Below are 26,397 nucleotides of genomic sequence, written 5' to 3'. Positions count from 1 at the left end.
TGTGGAGAACGTTCTGCTGCCTGCAACATCCTCCAGCATGACCGGTTTGGAATTGGGTCAGTAATGGTGTGGGGTGGCATTTCTTTGGAGGGCCACACAGCCCTCCATGTGCTCGCCAGAGGTAGCCTGACTGCCATTAGGTACCGAGATGAGATCCTCAGACCCCTTGTGAGACCATATGCTGATGCGGTTGGCCCTGGGTTCCTCCTAATGCAAGACAATGCTAGACCTCATGTGGCTGGAGTGTATCAGCAGTTCCTGCAAGACGAAGGCATTGATGCTATGGACTGGCCCGCCCGTTCCCCAGACCTGAATCCAATTGAGCACATCTGGGACATCATGTCTCGCTCTATCCACCAACGTCACGTTGCACCAGACTGTCCAGGAGTTGGCAGATGCTTTAGTCCAGGTCTGGGAGGAGATCCCTCAGGAGACCGTCCGCCACCTCATCAGGAGCATGCACAGGCGTTTTAGGGAGGTCATACAGGCACGTGGATGCCACACACACTACTGAGCCTCATTATGACTTGTTTTAAGGACATTACATCAAAGTTGGATCAGCCTGTAGTGTGTTTTTCCACTTTAATTTTGAGTGTGACTCCAAATCCAGACCTCCATGGGTTGAAAAATTTGATATCCATTTTTTTATTTTTGTGTGATTTTGTTGTCAGCACATTCAACTATGTAAAGAACAAAGTATTTCAGAAAAATATTTAATTAACTCAGATCTAGGATGTGTTATTTTTGTGTTCCCTTTATTTTTTTGAGCAGTGTATAACCAGGACCAATGTTTTTCCAAAAATCTTGTTTGTGCTTCATTCCTGCAGTTTATACAGGAAGAAATATAACTCAGGATTCATTTTCACAGTGACATCTTGTTCCAGACACTTTAGCCATGCATAGTGTCGGGACGGAATGTTTTGACGCCCAAGGCAAAGATGTCACACTGGGTCCCTGCTCCTCTCATAATGATGATATTCCGTGCCAGTATAGTGATAATGTGAAAAATTCTTATTCTATATTCTGTTTGTTCTGATCGACAGAAAGGAATCTTGAATGACATGAAAAAAAGCAACACAGACATTTGGCAAATGTCTTGGCTGTCAAAAATTTCCATGGAGTTGCTTTGATCTCCTGACGGTTCTGAAGACCTGCAGCATTGTCCAGGAAGAAATTTTTCCAGTCTGTAAGCAAAGTTGCATTAAAAAAAAAAAAAAAAAAAAAAAATACATCTACTGATTTCTTTACTGCATACCTTGGGGATATTTCAATCATGCTTTAATATTTCCAGCATCTTCAAAGGGGTAGCACAATCTATGTAGACAAGTAAACTCATCTCTGATGCTGGACATAGAAGAGTATTTTTGAAAAATGACCAACCTTATTGAAAACCCAGATCTCTCCATTGACGGTGGGGCGAGGGACTCCATGCCCATTGTAGTGGAAAAGCACCCTCTCTTCCTTGGCATTCCTCCTCAGGGAAGTGCAGAGCTTCTTCACTTCATCTACAGTGGGATCCAGACTCTGCTTGTACCGAGCCTGAGTGAAAAAGAAAGAAGGCGCTTTCATCAACAAAACTGCACACAGAAGCCTACGGTAAATTTAACTGAAATCAGCAACTTCCTCTTGCCCCCAAAAACTAAAAAAAGAAGCCAAGTGTTACTTAAAGGCTGTTAATGCTAGTAGCTTTTCTTCCCTTGGATCTCATTTTGTATGGTCCTCTATGCAGGAATCTTCTTCTGGTCTGAGAAACATTTTTAGATTAAAGGGGTGGTCTGGTCTAAAAGCCAACAGCCTCTATGATGCTAAACCTGCACCCCATAAAAAAAAAACCACTCGTCTGTGGCCCCATTCCCGGACGCTTCCAGTCCCCACAGGACCAGGAAGTGGATTGGTCCCATGACTGCTTTGCCCAATCACAGGCCTCAGCAGGCACATCTTCTTGAACAATGTTACCGTAACGCTGTGCCATTCCAAGTAGATGTGACCTCTGAGGCCTGTGATTGGCCACAGTGGTCAAGGCACCATGCCACTTCCTGATCCTGTAGGGAGCAGAAGTGTCTGGGAACAGAACAGAGGCATGGTAACTGTGGAACAGTGGACAAGTGGAAGTGTTTTTTTTTTTATGGGGCACATGTTGGGACCATAGAGGTTGTCGCCTCCTAGGAAGGACAACTCTTTAAAGTTGGCCAGACCTGTTGATTTTGGCAGTATTGGCTAATCTGCTAACGTGTATGGGGCCTCCTGACTCTCTGTTGTTGGCAAATGCTGGGGGTAATAGGGATAGGACAGCTGGATTTAACGTGCCCCCCAATATTTTTGTTCTTGGAGACAAAAGTGGCCAAAATAGGAGCCTGGGCACTGGCTTTAGTCCCCTCTCCTCATTCAGAATACATGCACGCTTGGATAAGGGTATGGGGCAATAGGATTCGGGAGAGATCCTGAATAAAACATACAGCCAGACTAAGATTGGTGTCAAATATTTGCTTGAGAGAATAGAGTTCAGAACCTCCTTCTCCTGGGGGGAGGACTGTGGAAAGAACAAATTTGGGAGTCTAACCTATCAAGCTTTTGTACCGATTTGGCAGGTTTCAGTACAACAAAGGGAATAAAAGTGCTACAGACAGTGGGGCAGATTAATGGATGCTGTCTCATTAGACAGGCAGTCTAAAAATCCACAAGATTTATTAAAGTGGCTGATACTAAATGATAAATCTGGTACATCTTTAGACTGTCTAGCCTAGCTTTATATCACCTATTGGCTGGCTTACTTAATCGCACATCTTAAAATATGCTCCTTTCTCCACAAAACCACTCCTGAATGGACCTTCTGGATCTGAGAGTTAAAGGGTCCGGCCCGTCTCACACATTGATTGTGTATGGCTAGGATATACTATCAATGTCCGATAGGAGCAGGTCACAGAGGTGGGACCCGCACCCAACTCCAGAACAGGGCCCCCAAAGTGAAGAAGAGCACACCATGCATGCTCGGCGTGCTGTCAATTCACTGCTACTGCATGCTCAGCTATTCCATTGCGGTGATCTGAGGGCGACCATGCTTGCGCGGTGCGCTCTCCATCACTGCGGGGGGCCATTCTGGTAATAGCAGATGTAGGGGTGGGACTTGCACCTATCTGACATCAATGGCATATCCTAGCAATATGTCATCAATGTCTGAGATGGGAATACCCCTTTAAGGAACAGGTCAAGAGCCCCACTCTTTTTGGAAAGGTCTTGCGATGGTATACATCTGATTGAGCACTTTTTGAGAGGCATGGTAGACGTAAACCCTACGCAATCTGTATTTCCATACTACGATTTCAACACATTTCCAGGGATAGATCTTTCTTGGGAAACAAATACGCGTTCCGGTTTTACATAATACGGCCGTGTAATTGAATGAATTATTCCTTTATTATAAGACATATGGAAGGTATTGTACCCATGTAAACACACACTATTATAGCTTTACGATTGCTCTTTTTCCTGTGTAGCTCCGGAAGATTTGCTAGATTAAAGAACCACGTATAGGAAGCACACACTCGCTGCGAGGGGCAGCCGGTGGAAGATCTGTGCAAATTGGCTGATATAAAATGCTGCTGAATAACTGAATTAACATAATGTAGAGCTCTTGCAGCTACTCAACTGCGCGCTTACAGCTCTCGTTTGCAGCTACGTGCAAAGATGAAATGTATTATCCCTCTGGCTCAAACTCATTACAGTAGCTGCTCTTTAAAAATTATAAAGAAGAGAAGAAAACGCTGCACGGGAGCCACAAAGCAGAGCACAAAAGAACAAGATGAAGACAAACATACACGTGGCATAAACATCATCTCTACAGGAAGAAAAGACGGCCAGGCTGGTGGTAGAACGGAGGACCTGCAAACACGCTGCTCCAGCCGTGTTATTTCTAATAGTATTATTTAATATAAAAAAATGAACAGATTTATTAAATGGGTTCCCCGGGAATTAAGAAAATTAAAATTCTTAAAAGGGGTTATCCACTTTCAAGAAAACCCCCCCCCCCATATGTGCCGGGCCCCTCACTGGTAATATACTTATACTTACCCTGCTCCCCGCATTGCCGCTGCTGCTTCTCCCTGCACACGGATTAAAACATCCGGTGTCGGGGGGGAGCAGCCAATGGCAGGCATGGACAGATGGACAGGGACGAGCCTCCCTAGCATCACGGGTGACGCTAGGGAGGCGTGTCCTCGTCCCTGCCATTGGCTGCTCCCCCGACACTGGATGTTTTCATCCGTGTGCAGGGAGAAGCAGCAGCGGTGATGCGGGGACCAGGAGCGGGGTAAGTATATTACGGGCCCGGCAGATGTGGGGGGGTTTTATTGAAACTGGATAACCCCTTTAAATATTACTTTATAATAAATATATTCCCAAATACCTTTCATTATTTATAATGGCTATTGTTGTCTAGGGAGCAATCCTCAGGGTAAACAAAATGGCCGCCGTCCTGTTAGTACACACAAAATCTGTCCTAATCACACAGCAGCACAGGTTACTTCACATCAATGAACTAAAGAGCTGTCCCATCTCTGCTCTATCTGTCAGGGGTTATGATCCTAAATACAGATGAGAAGATCTTCAGCTGAATCTCTGTTGGATTGAAGTTCATGAGAAAACATGAAGTACAGAGAGGAGGGACAGGACAGAATGTGGGCTGCTGCTCATTATCCACACCCTCCCCTCTGTACTTAATGTCTACTCATGAACTCTATTCTTATAGAGATTAAGCTGAAGATCTTATCAGCTGTATACTGACAAACCGAGCAGAGAGGAGGTTGAGGCAGCTCTTTAGCTCATTATATCGTGAGAAAACTCCTGTCCAGATGTTATTTCTTAAAATCTGCGCCACCCCAGCTGAATCTGTGGAGAAAACCATACTTGCCTGCTCCCTGCTGCATTGTTCCGGTTCCCTGGCTCCCCTGGTTGTCCTTACTGGACATCTAGTCCCTGTCTGTTAACTCCCACACGGACAGGGTCATAGGCGTTGCTGCGGTCAACGGCTGGCCTCAGAAGTGACATGTCACCGCTGAGGCCAGTTATTGGCTGCAGCAGTGCACATAGCCCAGTTTTTTTCAGAACTTGACAGACTGGCACCAGATACCAACTGAAGACCGCTAAAAAGCCAACAAAGTGGCAGGGACCAGGCGAGTATGGATTTCTCAACAGGTCCCACTGGGTAGAGGCAGATTTAAAAAGAATTATCTTGGTTCACTTCCTAGGCAATCATGATGATCCTCATTTTGCCAGGAAGAAACATCCTCAATGGCAGAGAGGTTCATCCTGACAGAAATAACATCAATTTCTCAAGCCACTATGACTCAACGGTCTTAAAGATTGTTCCATGTAAAAAAAAAAAAAAAGTCCTTCATTTGCCATAAAAGATTAATTCCTGACATAATAGAAATTTTTAATCTCCATCCTAATCAGTGAAAAAAGGTTTATTGAGGGTGTCTTTTCCGCAATGAGAACAGAACCCAATTTTTTATGTTTTTCCAATTAATCCTACTAATTAGCGAAACTATAGAAGAATCATCATTAATTCATTCTACAGATGCTCATCTTGAAATAAGATATGCCTCTTCATGTTGATTGTACATCTCTTTAGAACAAATAATGGTTGCAAAGAAAATGTTAACAGGTTGGTAAAACCCTTCAGAAAAGGCCAGCAATACATGGAGAAAATGGTTAAGGAATCCTCCAAATCTTTGCACAAGTGATATTAAGCAATGAGGAAGGTGACACTGGTACTCCAAGGATAGGACCTTCTGACAATTTAGAAGGTTTAATTGGTGGGACCCAAGGATGGACAACTTCCAGCAACCAGAACCTCAGTGATTTTCCAAATTTAAACTTCTTGGGTTGCCTTCTATCGACATACCGTATATCTATAGGTCTTTTGCCACACTCAGATCAATGCCTTAGCTAGCCCCTGGCTTTATCCAAATCCAGTAGGTTGCAATGCTGATTTTTGGCAAAGATTTGGCTGTGGCCACTTGACCGACTCCATGTAAGTCATTGGTTATTACAGAATCCAGGCAGTGAGGGGCCTTCTCCAGAAAGCAAGCACTGGGACTAGATAGTTCAGTACATCAATGGAGCTGTCAGCTTCCAGAGGACTGAATACTCTAGCACTGGGACACTCCTTTGAAAAGCCAAAATGTAACATGGAGGGTGAACCTATCTAGAGATGAAAGAGTAGCCAAACTTGGATAAAATTATGCTTAATTATGCTGCAAAGCCAGCTAAAGGGTCGGACATGGATTTATGGGGTATCTACTCCCAATAGGTGGTAGCTTTCCATCTTCCTGAAACTACCGTGCCCTTCTATGGGTGGTGTCTTCATCAAATCCGCTGCACATGCACCGAAAGTCTATGCAGCGCCGTCGATGATGAAACTGCCCAAAGGGGGGCCCAGTTGGTGCAGGCACAAGCACAGAAGTGAGGTGAGCACTCCAGCAGTTGCTTGATGACATCGGGAGAGGAGGCAAAGAGGTGAGAAGCAAGACTGATTCAGATGTGAGTGGCTGGGCTTCGTTGTGAATAGTAACTGCCCCTTGGGCTCATTAATGCTTATTTGCATACCAATATAAAGATGGTTTTCAGGGGACAATAAAAAAAAACCTAAAAACTAACACAAAAATATGTCTGAGATAGGGTGTATGTGAGCTAGAGGGCACCAGGAACAGTACAAAACATGTACTGGCTTAGACAGACACCCTTTAAGAACGCATAATGTGTGGAGAGCACAATCCAAAACGACAACATTTTGAAGGAACTTGTACAGGAATGATGGTAGATGTTCTAAAACCTACAGAGTATGACGTAAGCGATAAATACAGCGGGGTTTGTGGGGAAGAAGTAGAAGATGAGTTACCCATAATGTGCCATGTTTATGGCTTGAAAAAAAGAAACAAGCATCACCAGTAAGTCACCTCCCCAAACAACCATTCGCAGAACAAGTACTTGACCTAAATACTCTGCAGAAAAACTCCAGCTCACCGTACTTGGCTCCAGCCCACAATCATTTGTAGTTTCATGGTCATGTGTGCCCAGAATGCCGTAAGACCTGAAGGTTATTTCTCTGAAGGCTGACAACTGAGTTTACCTCCGAAGACCAGGTAACTTTCTGTATATAAGATGCGTCATCCTAACAGCACCGAGTAGTTGCTCCTCTTCACCACTTTGCCTTGGAAACCCCCAGTAGAAAGTAGTGCATTCTTTCTCCATATTCACTGGCGGTTGGGATGCATTAGGAAGATCGATTTTCCAGGTTTAAGATTGGTTTCTGGCAAAGGTAAGGGTGCATTGCAGCCAAGCTAAGTTGACAGGATATCACTAGGCTAATTATCAGCATACGGAAGCAAAACAGTCAACCAACCACAAAATCTCAGTGCAGTTCTTTAGTAATTTTCATCTTAGTCCCATTTAAGGGAATGGGAATTTCAGCAATTGGTGGTGGTCTCAGCAGTCAGTCCCTCAAAAATCTAAAAAAAAATCCTTGCAATATGCCATCACTTGCTTTAGCTAGAATATCCCTTTAAGAACCTATTTTAGGAATGTACGGACCTGTACCACTTATCCCAGTACACAGAAATTCATGACATGTCCTTTTATGTGACAACCCTCCAAAAGGTACATATCCATCCAGAACAGGAGAACGTATGCATTTAGGTAAGAAATATTCCTAAATAGACCTTAACATTTACGGTAATTGTCGCTCAGGAACTGGGACACATATCCCTTCACCAACCTCTTTGGTAGTAAGATTGAGTTTCTAGTGTAAATTTACTACTCTCATAATTTCTGACCCATGACATTACAAGTAGACACAAGTCTGGTGAGGATTAAGCAGTTGGACCCATCGTTGATCTCAAGAAGAAGTGTAGTCATCCTCCATTACCATCAGTGAGTTATGAAAACCTAGACCATTACCATCAGTGAGTTATGAAAACCTAGAAAGAATAGCATGGTTTGTGGTGGCCATGGAAAATGGAGAATAGGACTTTAGTTTTATTAGGATGTAAGTAGGGATAACACGTGGGTTTCCGTTCTTAATTGATTTCAATTAGAGATGAGCGAATGAAACATCCGAAGTAGATTTGCATAAAACTTCGTTCTAATACTGTATGGAGCAGGAGCTCCCTACAGTATTAAAATATATTGACTCCGATGAACCGAAGTTATTGCTTCGTCCAAGTTATACCACTTGAAACGGAATCCAAGTTCGGGAAATGTTTTTTTACAGTACAAATTCATTTATGAAGTTATTACCCGAAGTCTCGCAAAACTTTGCAAAGCAATAACTTCAGCTCAACAGAGCCAATACATTCTAATACTGTACGGAGCTCCTGCTCCATACAGTATTAGAACGAAGTTTTATGCGAATCGACTTCGGATGTTTCATCCGAAGTTGATTTGCTCATCCCTAATTTTAATGTATGAAATGGAAATAAACTCACTCAATATCACCATGGGATATGTATCAATCTAATCTCATCAGGAGGTCATATATCCTTACTAGGACTGGGTTAGCTTTACCAGTGGGGTAACAAGGATAGGTACCACCAAACTAATCTGATTAGTAGGTCATATATCCTGATGAGAACTGGGTTAGCATTACCAGTGGGGTTCAGTATTGGGATCAATGACCTTGTAGCGGGCTTACACAGTGCAATTTCACTTTCACTAAACTGTTAACAGTAACACAGAAGAGGGCAGTATTCTCAAGAGGTTTGGGCAAAGAAGAGGCAAACGAGGTTTAACACATACAAATGTAAGGTGCGAAAGGACAATACGTACCACCATTACATACTGGAGGGGAAAACACTGGGCAACATAAGGGTACTTTCACACTTTCGTTGTGAGGATCCGGCAGGCCGTTCCATCGCCGGAACTGTCTGCCTGATCCGGAAATCCGCATTTAAATGGATAGCATTTGTAGACTGATCCGGATGTGGATCCGTCTAACAAATGCATTGAAACACCAGATCCACCGCTCCAGTGTCATCTGGATAAACGTATCCGGTATTTATTTATTTATTTTGCATTCTTAAAGGTCTGCGCATGCGCAGACCGGAAAACCGGATCCGTTTTGCTGGAACACTTGGTGCCGGATCAGGCATTAATGCATTTTAATGGAAAATAATGCCGACATTCCGGCAAGTGTTCCGGAATTCTGGACGGAGAAAATACTGCAGCATGCTGCGGTATTTTCTCCGGCCAAATACGGTAAGAGTGACTGAACTGAAGACATCCTGATGCATACTGAACGCAATGCTCTCCATTCAGAATGCATTAGGATAAAACTGATCAGTTTTTTCCCGGTATTGAGCCCCTGGAATGGAACTCAATACCGGAAAACTTTAACGCAAGTGTGAAAGTACCCTAAGACAGTAAATTGACCTTTTGCAATAAGTGCTAGGCAGCTGCTGCCAAGGCAAGTAAGATCATACACCAAAGCACAGATGGACCTCACAAGAACATAGTTCTGGTGTACAATCTCTAGTCAGGTCGCACATAGATCAAGGTGTACAGTTATGGGCATCAGTGTATAAGAACAACACTAGTACTTTAGTTGGTTCAACTAAATTGGAACTGTTGGATTTGTGTACCAGATGACATTGGAGTTGGAAAGGTATTACCTCTCCAAGATGAAGAAAATAGGCTTCTGCCTACATATGGTGACCACCTCAACACTGGAGTTGAACAATGCAACCAACTCAAGTGGGAATCTCCACCAAAATACATAAGTCTTCCCTAGGTTCCTAGAATAACTAGAGACAATTTCAAGGGTACGACAAGGGCCAAATACAGAACTCACTTCACATTCACAGCAAAATGTGCATTTATCAGCTAGTGGTAAAGAACAAAGTGAGTAAAACAGTCGATAAGGAAACCCCAGCAGGGACATGATGGAGAGAATGTTCGTTAAGGTCAACAAGCTTCTGTAGCCAAAGAAATGTAAATCACGGGCTTAAAATGTGCAGAGCTTTCCATCTGTCTGCAGAGAGAAGCGGACAACTTGCTGATGTGTGACTATCTTTTCAAGTGGTGAAGCCTCGGAAAGCACCTGAGATGGCAGTTATTGTATTGGTTAAACTTTCTGGTCAATCAGAAGACTATGTCCTGATAACAAAGGTACTGCTTAGTACATCAGAACTTGTAAGTCCCGGAGCTTGCAGAATCACTGTGTTCCAATAAGTCCGTTACATCAAGAGACAATGGATTTCTTTGTTGAAAAACCCTACTCTATGCTAGTGCACGGGGAACAATCTTAAAGGGGCTGTCCAGGATCAAGAAAAAAACTGGTCCAAGAAGGAATAATAGCATAACACAATAAGGGTCCATTCACACGTCCGTAGTGTATTGCGGATCCACAATACACCCGGTCGGCACCCCCCACAGAACTGCCTATTCTTGTCCGCAATTGCGGACAAGAACAGGACATGTTAGATTTTTTTTGCAGAGCCACGGCACGGAGGTTCGGGGCAGAGCTCCTGAAATGCAGATTCGGAGAGCACATAAGTGTGCTCTCCGTATCTCTTCTGGACCCATAGAGAATTAATGGGTCCGCACCCGTTCCCGATATTGCAGAACAGATGCGGACCCATTTGCGGATGTGTGAATGGATCCTTAGACTTTTTCCATGGAGTAAAATGGCCTGAACAGGAGTCTATGAATCTTGTACAGGCGTTATTGCCTGCAGTTATGATCTTGCAACCACTTGCATGTGACCAGTGTAGCCAATTACTATCTGGCGATTGGCTGCGGTGGTCACGTCATTATTAGAGGACATCCTTAGACTGGTGAGAGTGGTGACACTGGAGCTGTGGCAGATCCATTGTACTTTTAGGACTTTTCCCTGCTATTCATCAGCGCAGTGAGCGCCGTGAACAGCAAGGGCAGCGCAGCGATGCTGCTGCTGCCTGAAACAACCAATCACAAAGCTCCTTACAGTAAGGAGCTTTGTTATTGGTCAGTTTGAGCCGGCTGCCAGAGCTTATGGCACACCGCTCTGAAGTGAGGAAGGAGGCGCGCGGTCGTCACTGCCAGGTAAGTGGCCTTGCTGTGTAGTGAAATGTAGTTTTCCCAGTTATAGTCTATGATTACTTCGAGCCATACTTTCTATACGTTTTTTCTGCTTAATGCACAGCAAAAATAAGATCTCAACAGCCCCTGACTAAAGCAAAGGGTTAATGCATACAGTGATGTCACAGAACAGGGCACAAGTGATGTAATAATAATGGCAGGGTTATGTGCACAGTGATGTCACAGTGCAGGGATAGTACACCCAGTGATGTAATAATGCAGGGTAATGTAGTCATGTGGCACTGTTGAGGTGGCAGTGGTCTTATGTTTAGTATATGATGTCGGCTAAATTTAAAATTGTCTAAATTTCCCATTTATGCATGGACGAAAGTTCTAGAATAGTGGTAACGGTTCCCCTGCATAAATAGCAACCCCTTAAAGAGGTTCTGGAGTTTCTCTGGATAGATCATCAGCATCTGATTGGCTAGGGTCCGACACCCGGGACCCCCCGCTGATGAGCTGTTTGAGAAGGCAGTGGCGCTCCAGTAGCGCCGCGGCCTTCTCACTGTTTACCGCAGGCTCAGTGACATCACGACTAGTATCAACTGGCCTGGGCGCGGTTAAGCTCCATTCAAGTGAACAGAGTTTAACCGCGACCAGGCCAGTTGATACTAGTCGTGATGTCACTGGGCCTGCGGTAAACAGTGAGAAGGCTGCTGCACTACTGCCAGCGCCGCTGCCTTCTCAAACAGCTGACTGGCGGGGGTCCCGGGTGTCGGACCCTTGCCGATCAGATGCTGATGATCTATCCAGGGGATGGATCCTCAGTTTAAACAATCTGCAGAACCCCTTAATGTTATATAGGACTTCGTATTAACTATTTGAATTACTGTAACTTTCGTACTCCTCATCGGCTAAAAATACTCCTCAAAAATGGTAAGAGGAGTATTTTTACTCTTCCAGAAAACAATGTAACGCGACCTCTGACTGCAGGACATCGACAGAGAATAGTGGTAGACACTCTGTGAGGGAGTCGAGAGACCTCCGGGAGGCGCCATAACAAGTATGTAACTGCAATATCTAGACAAGGAGGATTTTGTAAAGTAATTAAAGTTGAAAAATTATATTCTCCAAAAACTAAAACAGAAATGTGATATTGATTCAACCTAGGGCACATAAGTAGAGTGGTCACATAAGTAAATTACCCTTAAAATATAACCTTTATTAATTACGATAATAAAATAGATATTCCCTCAAAAATGTGATGTATATATATATACACAGATATAGAAAAAAAATCGTGATTTAATGATCAATCCAAAGTACCTCTAACATTGATAAACAGTTACATAGAGGTAAATGTGGATAAATAGGAGGATGCAGGGCACCAATTACATAACATAATAAACAGATACCGTATCATAGGGGTTAATACCCTTTAGTAACAGAACGGCTAAAAATATATAACAGAATTGATATAACGGTTAGTAGCCATGTGCTAGTTACTCACGGTACCCAGGTATGATATAGTGGTGATCGCAGATAAAAGGATGTTAATAGTCAACGATTGGAAATTTCTTTTCACCTGGATGCCGGCGACAACTGAATTCATGCGAAGGTGGTATAGTCGAAGCCAGCTATCCCTAGGGGTCTCCCTACCTAACTGTGGAGCACTTGTCCAGAAAAGGGCGACCCCACTCAATCGACGGCTCACCCTAATGTGCCCTGGATGCCCCTAAAAAACACATTAATAATACTAAAAGTCGTCCCGACGCGTTCCCCCAACAGGTAGCGAAGGTTCCTCAGGGGACAAATAATAATCTGGTGGTGATGTCCCAGATGCTGGCCGCCTAGATGATAAGAGGTGCAAAGAATGTCCAAACAAGCCATACCTTTATACAGACGCCACTCTCCAGGTGCCGCCGCTCAAGAATCAAAAACCGGAAGTGACGATACATCACTTCCGGTATTTGGAACGCAGAATGCGTTCCACTGCTGACGTACTTCCGGCATATGGAACGCAAGAAGTGCTCCAAATTCACAGGACATCGGCACAGAGGGATTGATACCCAGGATCAATACGCAACATTGCATAGAGCATAAACATCATCATGAGAGGCTGAGAGGCATGTGGTATGGGATCAATATCCATATATCGTCTATTAGTTAGGTTATTAAAAATATGAATGGACAAACTGGGATAGGAGCCAGTAGGGCATAAAACAGAGGGTATATATGTAGAAAGAGGATAATATAAACGGGGGTCAAGGATATAATAACCATAAACCCACGAATCCTCGTAGATAACACAAAACGCACAGGACCTATTTTGGTCTGATGAATAAGGCAGATAAATATAAGAAGCAGGATAAATTAAACATTTAAGTAGTTACGCAAGGGTGTGTTCTCAGAGAAAGCAGGCAAAAGATATCTCTTCATTTAGGCCAGAGGGAGACACCGTCTTGAGACAGTGGATCCATTGAGCCTCTTTACGTAGAATTTATTTGTCCCAGTCTCCGCCTCGAGTGGATTTACGAACAACCTCAATGACTTGAAAAACAATAATTCTAGGGTCTCCCTGATGGAATTCAGTAACATATTGAGCAATGGGTTTATCCCGTTTATGATTGATATCACTCAAATGGTCGCCCACCCTTTGTCGTAGTTCCCTGCAAAAACACTGCAAAAAGTAGATGATTTGTGGATAAAAGGACAGCAGATGCATCCATTACCACATTTAAAAGGTACCAAGGTGTTTGCGGTCCAGCCAGGTACCGCTTGGGCGTGGTCTCACATAGTGGCTGTGCATAAGACGGTCACCAATAGATCTCCCTCCTCTGTATGTAATCAGGGGTCGTGCAGGGATAAGATTCCCAATATCCGGGTCCGATCGTAAAATCCCCCAATATAGTTTCAAAATGCCCTGTACCCGAAAGTTTTGCTCATCAAATGTACCGATAATACGTAAGTTGTCATCCTCACGTTTTAAACTAGGGGTGTTGTGCAACAGGGTGTGTCTATCTCTGTCCAATGAATGCTGGAAAGCGTCCCTGAGAGTTTCTGATGGATAACCACGTTGGGAAAAACGAGTCCGAAGGTCCCCTGCTTGTGTCTTGAAGGTTTGCAGAGAAGAACAATTCCTTAGTGTACGAAGGTATTGCACCTTCGGTATGCCTTTTTTCAAACTCAGGGGATGATAGCTATCCCACCTTAAGAGGCTGTTGGTGGATGTCTGTTTCTGATAAGTCTCGGTACATAATTCTCCATTTTTCTTAGTGATGAGAATGTCAAGGAAGGCGATACATCGATTATTGATCTCGTGGGTGAACCTAAGGCCAATGTCATTGATATTAAGTTGCTGAATAAAAGCCTTGAGCAATTCAGCAGACCCATCCCACAAGATCAAAATGTCATCGATGTATCGCCCCCAAAAGAGGATATGGGAAGTCAATCGTTCACACGGTTCATTAAAAACAATAGTGTCTTCCCACCAGCCCAGGAGGAGATTCGCATAACTGGGTGCACAAGGGCTACCCATTGCGGTCCTCCTGAGCTGGTGGAAGAATATTTTAATTGAAATGACAAAAAAAACAAAAAAAAAAACACTTTCAATTGTTGTGTTAGGTAATGCTGTGTTAACGGAATTGTCCCATATACTGATGGCCTATCCTCATCAATATCAGATCAGTGGGGGTCTGACTCCCGGCAACCCGGCCAATCAGCTGTTTGAAGAGACTGCGGCGCTTCGGTGAGCGCCACAGTCTCTTTCTAGACCTGTGTCATCCCATTCATCGGTCACATGGCCTAGGCGCATCTCAGCCCCATAGAAGAGAATGGGATTGAGCTTCAATACTAAGCACAGCCACTATACAATGTACGGCGCTGAAAGTGCCGAGGCCGCCTCAAACAGCTGATAAGCAGGGGTGCTGGGAGTCGGACCCTGGGGGTAGATCATCCATATTAAACACTCGGAAAACCTCTTTAAGGGCTCATGCACACGACCGTTGGAGGTTTTGCAGTCCGTAAACAGGACATGTTCTTCTTTTTTTTTTTTGCACATTGAAAATAAGAGCAAATGAATGACGATTGACTTCCTACATGGTCGACCAGCAATTCACCTGACCTTAAATAATTGTTCCCACCATTATGACTGAAGGTAATCGGACAAACCCAAATGCATTTATACACATGTCTAAAGTTGATCAAAACAGAAGATTTCAACCAAGGTAGACGTTAACAGCATTTGAAGTTTTCACCTGATAATCAAAACCGTGGATGAAAAAATTGTTCCTAGAAGGATCAATTGACCCTCGCCTGGTGTCACTGGACATGTATGGCCAGTATGGACATCTGTAACAGCAAACATGGGCTAAAATATGTTTGGCATCAAAATGATTGTTCGTTCAACGACTGTTCAACTATCCACCTACTACTACAGTATCTACTGTGCATGGCCACCCTTAGAGGTTGTACTATCTCAACATGTGTCACAAATGTCATATAGGTGCGGGCCCCACTTCTATCTCTAGATTGGAGTCCCTGAAGTGAAAAGCATGGCCACCCTCCATTCATCACTATGGGAGCTCTGAAAATAGCAGAGTGTTGGCTCTGCAATTTCTGGCAGGTCCATAGCAGGGGAAGGAGAGGTGGCCACGCTTGTGCGGTCTGTTCTCCATTCATAGCTATGACACCTCCGAAAATAGCTGAAAGTAGAGGAGCTCGCACAGGTGTAGTGTGTTCTCCTTTACTTCGGGGGCAGTATTCTGGAGAGAGAAGCAGATCCCTGAGGTAGGACCCACACCTATCTGACATTTGTGGCATATCCTGAGTCTGTGATGGCTAACCTCCAGCACTCCAGCTGTGATAAAACGACAACTCCCAGCATGCACACTTGCTTGGCTGTTTTCAAAACTCAACAGAAATGAATGGAGCATGCTGGGAGTCGTAGTTTGACCACAGCTCGGGTGCCGAAGGTTAGCCATCACTGTAAGCGATCAGCCATAAATTTTGAGACCCCCTTTAAAGCAGTAACCATTCAGTCCACAGAGGGGTCTTTTAATTATCTGCATACTAAAGGGTTTTGTCAGAGCCAACATCAGTCCATATTAGACCATGCTGATGTTATAGAGCGGTGTCTTCATGACAAAAAAACTGAAGGCCTGACCTGACTGAAGGCCTCCCCTCTACACCTGGCAAATCCATGTTTAGCAATCCGATTGCCAGCTTACTGATGGAGATTCTAGGGTCTGGTACAGTTGCAATTAACTGACCATTGGGTAGAAATACTCAGAAAAAGTGAATGACGCCCCTAATGACTGTCGGTTGCTGGCATACAGTATCTCATGGGTTATAACGTAATCATTGTACTGAACCATTACTGCTTCTAAAACCCCCCTGCTACAATAATTCGCAATCATAACGAGAGGAACCCTTTAGAAGGCTTTGTATGGTACAACCCCCAGCAGAAAGTAGATTTTGGCTCCATATTATTTCTACAGTATAAAAGTTAATGCAAAAGAAAATCTTTATTACTTTCAATGCCATTTCTACCAGTCACTAGTTCTTTGCCTGTAATGACAGAAGAGATGTACCTCAGAAGAACCTACATTGATTCCACAAAGGATAAAAGCCATCATATTGGCTCACATGTATGGAAAACGTTATAGATACACAGAGAAGGACCAACCTCTGAGAACAAGAGGTTTCTGATGACCCTTTATAAACTAGGAAACATTGCTCTATAGATAATGGAAAAGCTCAGTCAGAAAGGATAGCTGTCCACATAGAGGACTAAGTGGATGAAGACTACAACCATGAAAGCCAAAGAGGCAATGTATCACCCTATATACCCGTTTTTTTCGCTTTATAAGATGCACCCGATGATAAGACGCACCCCAGGTTTTAGAGGAGGAAAATAAGAAAAAAAATGTTTTTCCTCAGACCTCATATGAGATCAGACCCCCATAAATATCAGGACATCGGATCAGACCCCCATATCAGGACATCACATCAGACCCACATATCAGCCCTCCATGTCAGACCCCATCAGACCTTATATCAGCCCTTTATTTCAGACCCCTATCAGACCTCATATCAGCACTCAATGTGAGACCCCATCAGACCTCAGATAAGCCCTTTATTTCAGACCAGACCCCTATCAGACCTCAAATCAGCCCTTATTGTCAGACCCCCCCCCCCCTATCACACCTTAGATCAGCCCTCATTGTCAGAACCCCCCAATCAGAGTTCCTTGCCAGAACCCCCATCAGCATAAAATAAAAAATGTCTCTTACCTCTCCAGCAGCAGTCGCACTCCCATGTCTTCTCCGTTCCGCGCTGCACGGTCACCTGACTGAGTGCAGCGTCAGGTCATAGTGCGTGCACTACGTCCTGACGCTGTACAGGGTCAGGACAGTGCAGCGCCTGGCCCCAGGAATGAAGACCGGGAGAGTGAGTACTACAAGCGCTTGCAGCACTTCACTTCCTACTCCCGGCACCTAAAGCATACTAGTGAGCGCTCCCATAATGGAAGAGCTCACTAGTATTCGCTTTATAACACGCACAGCCATTTTCGCCCCACTTTTGTGCGTCTTATAAAGCGAAAAATACAGTACATAACCAAGCACACATTAGCTAAAAAGCTGATGGGTAAATATTTAAGCAACAGACCTGGAACATGTGACGACTAGATGAATAAGACTATCTGAGTTCCTACTGGTTGAAGTCAAACCACCAAAATTGAAGTTCTCATTGACTCTCACCAAAAAACCTCACCAGTCAACAAAGGGGCCTGGAAGGATTTTTTTTTTTCTGTCCTATCCATATTTTCCCTCTAGAGATAAGTGGGCACCAACACAGCCTCCTGTTCTGCTAAAAAAAACAGGATTCAGGGCAGAAAACCATTGGCAGAATAACTGTTCGAAGAGCTGAGCGCTTCACGGCTACCATAAACTACAATGGAAGGAGCAGAATGTAGGCCACCACATCCCTACACAGGTGATCAGGGAGCTGTATTCTTCTGGTATACAGAAATTCCCAGAGATAGAGCGCCACCTAGTAGATACTAATGGAATCTCTCTGACAAGTGGAGATCACACAGCCCCCCAGATTTTGCACCTCTGTTGTAGACTATTAGGGAATGCTTATAGGTAACTTAAAGGGGTTGTCTCACTTCAGCAAACAGCATTTATTATGTAAAAGTTAACCATTTGGATACTGGAGGTTTTTTAGTTTTTGCATTTTTATTTTTCCTTCCCATCTTCATTGAGCCATAACTTTTTATTGTTCCGTTCACATATCCATACGACTGCTTATTTTTTTCCCGGCGTGAGCTTCACATTGGTCACAATATCTAAAGGCTTTAATGACCGCGATCAACATTATTGCCGGTCATGGTCATTACCCGCGGGTCTCTGCTGTTTGAAACAGAGGAGACCCGCCGGCCATGTTTACCCATCGCTCTGGTTAATACAAGCCACGTACTTGTTTCCATGGTTACGACCACCCTGCAAATTCAGCAGTGGTGGTCGTGTTTGCACACTATAGGTAAAAGCATTGTGCGCTCCCCATGGTCCCGGCCATCAAAGAGGCCAGCTGTCTTCCGACAGTGTGCAAGCATGACCACCACTGCTCGATTGCAGATTGGTCATAACCATGGAAACGAGCAGTGTATAATGTGATGGAAAAATTAATGAAGCCAGAAAAGGAAGCAATATGGACATTTACAATACATTAGTAAGTGCCTTGTATTAACTTTTGTACATGATAAATGCCATTTGATGAAGTGAGACATCCTCTTTAACATTACAAAAATCCATATCATAATAGACCATCCCTAAAGATGCAATAATAACCACATCCAACTGCTTGACCACAGCTTGCTGAGGGGGCACTCTAGTCAGAATACAGGCTGCCATAAATATGGCTTTATTACTCTTATTAATGTGGGAAATGCAGGCACTTACCTCCATAACAAACAGTTTACCGCATGCAGATCAAAAGGGTAAAGTACATTGTAAAGCCACTGTAGCATATACAGAGATGAGAGCCTGATGGCTACACTAGTGTTCGGGAACAGCGTAACCTCACTTTTATTAACACTGCACTTACATATTGTACAGTACTTGACATTCAACCACAAAAACCCTATCAACAAACAAAAACCAAGGCGTAAAAACACATAATAACAAAGAACTACTGAAAACTGTGAATGCAAATTGCACATTATGAACCAATTTCAGGAGCCAGTGCCATGCGACTCCAACGTTTTCCACAGCAGGGTAGACAAACGGCATCGTCTCCCACCGACGACTTCTTCTGCCGCCAAGCAATAGCCCAAACCTATTTAGATCCCTGCTCAGGAAAAATGACTCACTAGGGAATCTGAAGGACCTCCTAATCAATGTTACAATGGGAAAGTCTGATCTTTGCTCAAGTTTCCTTTTAGAGATGAGGACTAAAAATTTGGATCAAAAAAGAAAAAAAAAAAAGGGGGGGCTTTTTGACAATTATTTGGTTTAGTTGACTAAGGCTCCGTTTGGAAACCGGTAGCTGATCCTGCTGCAAGCACTAGTTTTTGTCCTGTTGATTCCCGGCACATATGCCGGACAGCGCCCGATCCCCTTGTAGTGAATGGGGATCCAGCAGTACAAAGTCAAATCCGGCAATGCCGGATATGGGAGCTCCAGTAGCCTGATCCTCAGCCAGATCAAGCTACCAGATCCAAACACAACTGTGAACGGAGCCTAAGGATTGGAAAAAAAAAAAACTTAGGGTGGGAATGTTTTAGGGCCCTGTTCACAGTTGCATTTGGAATCAGGTAGCCTGATCGGGTTGAGGATCAGGCTACCGATGCTCACCATATCCAGCACTGTGTACCACCGGATCCCCATTGACTATAATCCTTCCACTACCTCGTAAATATGAAAGGATTCAACCAGACAAAAACTGCTCTTTGTCCGGCTGATTACCGGGATATATGCTGGAAAGCGGCCATATCCAATTATAGTCAATGGGGATCCGGAGGCACACGATTGTATCCGGAGGCAGTGCTGGATAAGGTGAGCTCCGGTAGGCTACCACATTCCAAATGCAACTGTGAACGTGGCCTTAATAAAATAGTGATAGACCTAACCAAAGGAGAGGCCATACTAACCCCTTATAACTGCGATCTGCAATTGCCCAGACAAAGACATGTCAACAAAAACATAGAAGTGAAGAATTAGTGAATGGCTAGCCATCAATGGAAGTGAAGTTAGCATGGAGACACGCTGGGAACCTCATGAGTCCACCTTGGTTGAGGCTTGTCTCCCCTGCGACAAAAGGAAATCCAACCTCCCGATCCTTCTCTTCTTCAACAACTGTAGGATGGCTGTACGACATTGGTTGGCCAGTCCGGCCAAAATCGGTGGGTTCAGCTGACATTCATCCAATGGGTATGGCCAGTTATTCCTATTTAAGGCATATCCACATCACTACATATAGATATCACCTCTGGGACCCCACACTTATCTAAAGAACAGAGGTCCTAAACCCTAGTCTTGCAGCCGCACTCAATGAAAAGGTAACCGCGCATGTGCGGCTCTCTCCATTCACTTCCAAAAATAGCAGGGCGAGCATTCATGGCTATTTTTGGAATTCCCAGCTGGGCATGCATACCCACCTCTGCCTTCATATTGGTCATGGAAAAGTGGTCAGGGACCCCAGTTGCGGACAGAATTGGGAACCACACACTACTGGACAATTATAGTATGTCCTGTGGATATGCCTTTAATGATGACAAGGGAATACCCCTTTAAGAAAAATAAAATAGTACACCAAGCTAGAGTTAGGAATGGCCCATGCTAACAGCTAGATCTATACAGGCTACCCATACACTTAATATGGATGTTGGCCACAGGGAGAGGGGACATCCACTATGACCCCGACATCTGCTGCCGATCATTTTGAACACCCACATACATCCAAGATAGTTAGCTCGTCCAATCAAAATTTGTAGTTTCCGTGGCTTTCATTCAATTTGCACGATCACCTTAAGGGTAACGGCACATGTGGACTACGTGCGGTTTTTCCACGTGGCTTTGACAAATCTTACACTTTCCTTTCTTTCTTCAGTGCAGACACTGACCTGCAGCGTAGCAGCACGTTAATCGTTTGTGTGATTCTGCACCTTCTGTAGAGGGGTTTTCTCTATAGACCTCAATGGGCTTGTTGACATTAATATAAAATCTGCAAAAAAACAAAACAAAATTGTGTTGATTTGTGTGTTTGTTTCTGTGCAGATTTTCTGCACCGTGTGCAGGTACTCTAAAAGGAACAGACACTGTCTCTCCAGCAGAAGGGACTGCAGGAATCAATCTCAGTAAGGATGTAGCCTCCAAGTATACTCCCAATTAAATAAGAGGCAGCGCGGGCGGCAGATATTGACAAGAAGCAAACCACTGAAATCTTCACAAGCTGAAAGCTGAATCAATAGACTTGAGATAATTACATATTTTTGTTCGGGCGCGGGTTCTTTGAAGTTATTGATCAATGACTGATAGGACCGTTCGAAATATAGATCCTCATATGTTTGTGAAAGAATACAGCGGATCTAATTATTTCACAATCAAATGTTTCGATCAGAAAGAAACAAGAAATAAAAATCTAAAAAATATAAAATTTCATCAAAGCCTTCGCATTCGATATTCAGAAAACCTGTAGAACACAAGAACACAGAAAAACTAGAAGTGACGTAATATATAATATAAATGCTGACTGCCCCTGCACAACAATAGGATTAGGGCTTCTAATTTAAGGCTACTTTCACACTAGCGTTATTCTTTTCCGGCATAGAGTTCCGTCACAGGGGCTCTATGACGGAAAAGAACTGATCAGGCATATCCCAATGCATTCTGAATTAGGGCTGCAGTAAACGATTATTTAAGTAATCGAGTATTCTATCGATTATTTTTTACGATTAATCGAGTAATCTAATAAGAAAAACATTCTTAAAATAATGTATTGCTTTATAAAAATGTCCCCCTTTCCCAGTGCCATCAGTTCAGCAGCCCCTCCATGCCATGTCCCCCAGTGTCCCCATGATGGCACTGCCATCAGCCCCTCCATGCCATCCAGATTGCCATGATATCCCCCTTCCCCAGTGCCTCCATGCCATCCACCATGTCCCCCAGTGTCATCAGATCAGCAGCCCCTCCATGCCATGTCCCCCAGTGCCCCCATGATGGCACTGCCATCAGCCCCTCCATGCCATCCTGATTGCCATGATGTCCCCCTTCCCCAGTGCCTCCTATGCCATCCACCATGTCCCCCAGTGTTATCAGATCAGCAGCCCCTCCATGCCATGTCCCCTAGTGCCCCCATGATGGCACTGCCATCAGCCCCTCCATCCAGATTGCCATGATGTCCCCCATTCCCAGTGCCCCCATGCCATCCACCATGTCCCCCACTCCCCCAGATCAACCTTCCGAGTGAATAATCACAGGTGCCCCCATTAACACCTCTTCCCCTCCCCCCAATACTTTTATACATGGCAAATCATAGGTGCTCCCATTAACCCCTCTAACGCCAATAACTTTATACATGCCAAACCACAGCTGCCCACATTTCCCCATGCCAAATCACAGGTGCCCCCGTTTTCCCCAGCCCATGCCAAATCACAGGTGCCACCAATTTACCAGTCCCCCCCCCCGCGCCTCTGCTAACTTTATACTTACCTTTCAGTGCAGAATGCGCCGACACGCGGAGTCCGCAGGAGACGCGTCCTCATCCCAGCATGCACTGGGGACCTGACGTCACACACAGCGCCAGCCAGCGCGCTGACGATGTGTGAACGCAAGGTCCTGCAGCGCGGTGCCGGCGGGAGGCCACGGAGCGGTGAGTGAGAAGCTTAATTTCACTCACGCTCCGTGGTCATGTGATTTAAACGAATCCTCGATGCAGAAAAACTGCATCGAGGATTTTTTTGCCTCGATTACATTGATTAAATCGATGAATCGTTTCAGCCCTATTCTAAATGGATAGAAATCTGTTCAGTTTGCATCAGCATACCTTCCGTTCAGTCACTGTCAGGCGTTTTGGCCGGACATAATCCCGCAGCATGCTGCGGTATTATGTCCGTCCAAAATGCCTGATCAGTCGCCGGAATGCCGGATTCGGCATTAATTCCCATTGACTTGCATTAGTGCCGGATCCGGCATTTCAAAACAACTGAATGACGGATCCGTCCTGCCTGTCTGCGCATGCGCAGATCGGGAAAACGGTGAAAAAGACTGCAAGACGGATCCGTCCATCCGCATGACAAACGGAGAGACGGATCCGTTCTTGCAATGCATTTGTAGACTGATCGGCGGATTCGGCAGGCAGCTCCGACAACGGAACTGCCTGCCGGATCACAGTAACGCTAGTGTGAAAGTACCCTAAGAAGCAGTACGAATAAGAAGAAAAAAAGGCTTAAAAATAAAAATGCTTAAATAAAAAAATTTATCTGTGTTTGATACTGTTGCTTAGTCCCATTAATTTCAATGGAGCTGAACTACAATACCATGCAGGATAGGTCATCAACATCAGCTTGGTGGGAGTCAGACACCCCGCACCCTCACCCATCAGCTATTTTAGTAGCTGCTGGAGTCAGAAACTACACAGCAGATGGAAGGCTCCATATACTGAGTTGTTTCTGGCCCTGAAATATTGAAGCACAGCTCCTATTTACTTGAATGGGGGTTAAGCTTCAGAACCGCGGCACGGGCACTGCACTTTGAACAGAACCCTCTGCTTTCAACTCTGTCCACTATAGCTTTCCGCACCAGAAAACCACTTTAAATGGGTTTACAAAACCAATTTTCAAATACTCTATTAGAAGATTCCTCTCTTTGGAGGACCCACCTATGCACCGATTTCAATACATACCATGTAATGCTTTATTTCCCCTGTGGTGGCACTGTGGGGGAATAGAACACTTTGGTTTCCTCATAAATACAGTTGATCGCTGGCGATCGCAGTGGGAAGACTCCATATAATGAGCTTGTAATAAATTTAGGTGGACAACTTCTCTAAAAACTTCTCTTTGATGACCTCTTGCAGAAAAGGAGGGGGAAAAAAAAACTCATACAGGAGGTCTGGATTTTCATCTATGGCCACTTGTCAAATCACTGCACTTTCGAGAAATCTAAAAATGTATACTAAAATGGAGTTTAATTTTGTATGCAGCAGGCATGGCATCCACCGGTTGGATCCTATATTAACCCTTTAGGGCATGTAGCAGGCTACATTTCTTCACATCTACCAGGGAAAAAGTCAAAAGAAAGAAAGGAAAAAGTACGTGAGATGCCTACAACAAATCTGAAATTTCATCTCAATACACTCAGGGTAATCAGCCTCATTAAAGAAGGCCAGAGCCCGGACTAAGCCGTGAGATGTATGAGAGGGACTGATGTAGCCTGGTGGAAAACTTGGACTAAGAAAGAAATAGAGTGAAGAGCCACAGATCAAGCGTCCAGCGGGTCAAGTACGAATGCAAAATACCTTCGAAATAGATGATGCTGAAGATGAATGTACTACGAGTAGTTTTAAAAAATATATATTATTCTGCAAGTAAATACGTGATGAATGAGCCTCGGGAAATTCCACCCTGTGCCAGGCCTGCAGAGACCTCATTAAGAATGTCAATCAGAACCAAGCACTATGAATTATAGCTGCACAAGAGCAAAACTCTCTCGGCTTTGGCTCAGACAGAACTCCTTAAACTACCAACATAATGAAGCTGCTTATACATTTTAGATCTGTCGGGTGAACGCTCAATCGGCTGACCGCTATCTCTCACGACTGCACCATACGCACGTACCCTCGGGTCACCGAGCGTGCATGAAATCTGAATGGGAAGAGAGAAGGATGCTGTCAGACACCTCAGGTGGCAGCTTATCTCCTCGAGAACAAAAGGACTGAGCATGTTGAAATCCAACTGTCTATTCTTATGTCCCTCAACATCTGCTGTGAGGTACGAGTTGGTAGGCCCCTTATACCCTTTAGAAGGTTGTCTGGTACTGCCGAAATCAGTGGCTAAATTTTATGTGCACGGCCAGATTTATTGTAGGAGCGCGATAGTCGAAGTTCCTGCTAATTTAGCTGTGATAGTCACAAAATGGAAGAATGGAGAACTAAGGTGGATCCTTACTCTTTGTGTTGGGTCAGCGGCAGTATGGAGACAATGGGCTTCAAATCCTGCGAAAAAAGAATAGTTTGTCAAGACATTCCCTGACTACAGGAAACTCAAGACTAAATGAGTTTAGGTATAACATGGAAATGAACAGTGTATGTTGGCATACAGAGTACCTATGCTGCTGCATTACAGAGCCCCGGGTGGCGAGTGTGTTGCCATATGGTGCCTCTGTTAGGCACTGTATGTGAAATACATCCAAAATAGAGATTTAAGGATTCTGAATAAATTCAGAGGTACTGGTCCAAAAATGGTCCAAAGCAGCCTATAAATGCCACATCATGCATGCACACATCCCAGATCCATATAAATAGTCATGTGTAATGATCCTTAATAAAATAAATAGGAGAGGGGTATGTTAAGATCCTGTCAAAGGTGGTACATGGACTTCCCGAGTCACCAAATTAGAAACGTGCACCTCAACAAATTTGGTGCACCTTAAACCAGAGTTATCTATTAAGGGTGGCTTAAGAAATATAATTTTTGATGTTTCCCCCCCCCCCCCTATTGTTTTCCACCTGCTGCTATCCCAAGTGATCAGCAGTAATCTGCATAGTAATTCAGCAAGAGGTGTTCAGTTCCCCTGCAGCGCCACCACAGGGGAACTGAAGCATTACACGGTTCCCATTCATACCAATGGGTCATCCAATGTAAGAGATGTTCTTTGTAACCCCTCTTGACTCTAGTTAGTATATAGTACTGCAAGTAAGAATACTAGAAGTGTTAATAGTTTATTTTTAACAAAATGCAAATAACGGCGTGCAGCGTTAGGACGTAGTGCACGTAGGCGCGCACTATGACCAGATGCTGTGCAACGTCAGGACACAGGCCGGAAGATCAAGGAGCAGCGAGTGAGTGAGTGGCAGTGCCGTCCAGAACGAGAGGTAAGTCTATTAATTTTATTTTTTAAAACATCTGGTCTGAGGTCTGATCTGAGGTGTATTCGAGCTTGGGTATCTGATGAAGAATGGGTGTCTGATGACAAATAATTTTTTCTTATTTTGCTCTTCCAGATTCTGTGTGCATCTTATAGTCTGTTGTGTCTTAAAGGGAACCCGTCATCAACTTTATGCTGCCCATAGTAACGGCAGAATAAAGTAGAGACAGGTGAGTTGATTTTAGCGGTCGGTCAT

At 44.2% G+C, this 26,397-nt stretch overlaps 1 protein-coding gene and 1 long non-coding RNA gene across 2 annotated transcripts in view; one reads left to right on the top strand and one right to left on the bottom strand.

The window, feature by feature from the left end:
- The window catches only part of LOC121006142, a 978,004-nt gene extending 967,363 nt beyond the window's left edge, over positions 1 to 10,641 (top strand). The window contains exon 3 of the long non-coding RNA XR_005780027.1: positions 10,532 to 10,641. This is a non-coding gene — a long non-coding RNA (uncharacterized LOC121006142). The remainder of the gene's footprint in view (positions 1 to 10,531) is intronic.
- The window catches only part of RPTOR (regulatory associated protein of MTOR complex 1), a 294,108-nt gene that overhangs the window by 116,414 nt on the left and 151,297 nt on the right, over positions 1 to 26,397 (bottom strand). Inside the window, exon 4 of the mRNA XM_040439078.1 lies at positions 1,381 to 1,539. Coding sequence (XP_040295012.1) covers positions 1,381 to 1,539 — 159 coding nt within the window. The remainder of the gene's footprint in view (positions 1 to 1,380; positions 1,540 to 26,397) is intronic.

Source organism: Bufo bufo, chromosome 6 (genome assembly GCF_905171765.1).
Source record: "Bufo bufo chromosome 6, aBufBuf1.1, whole genome shotgun sequence".
In the NCBI taxonomy this organism is placed as follows: domain Eukaryota; kingdom Metazoa; phylum Chordata; class Amphibia; order Anura; family Bufonidae; genus Bufo; species Bufo bufo.
This window is presented reverse-complemented; position numbering and strand designations above follow the sequence as displayed.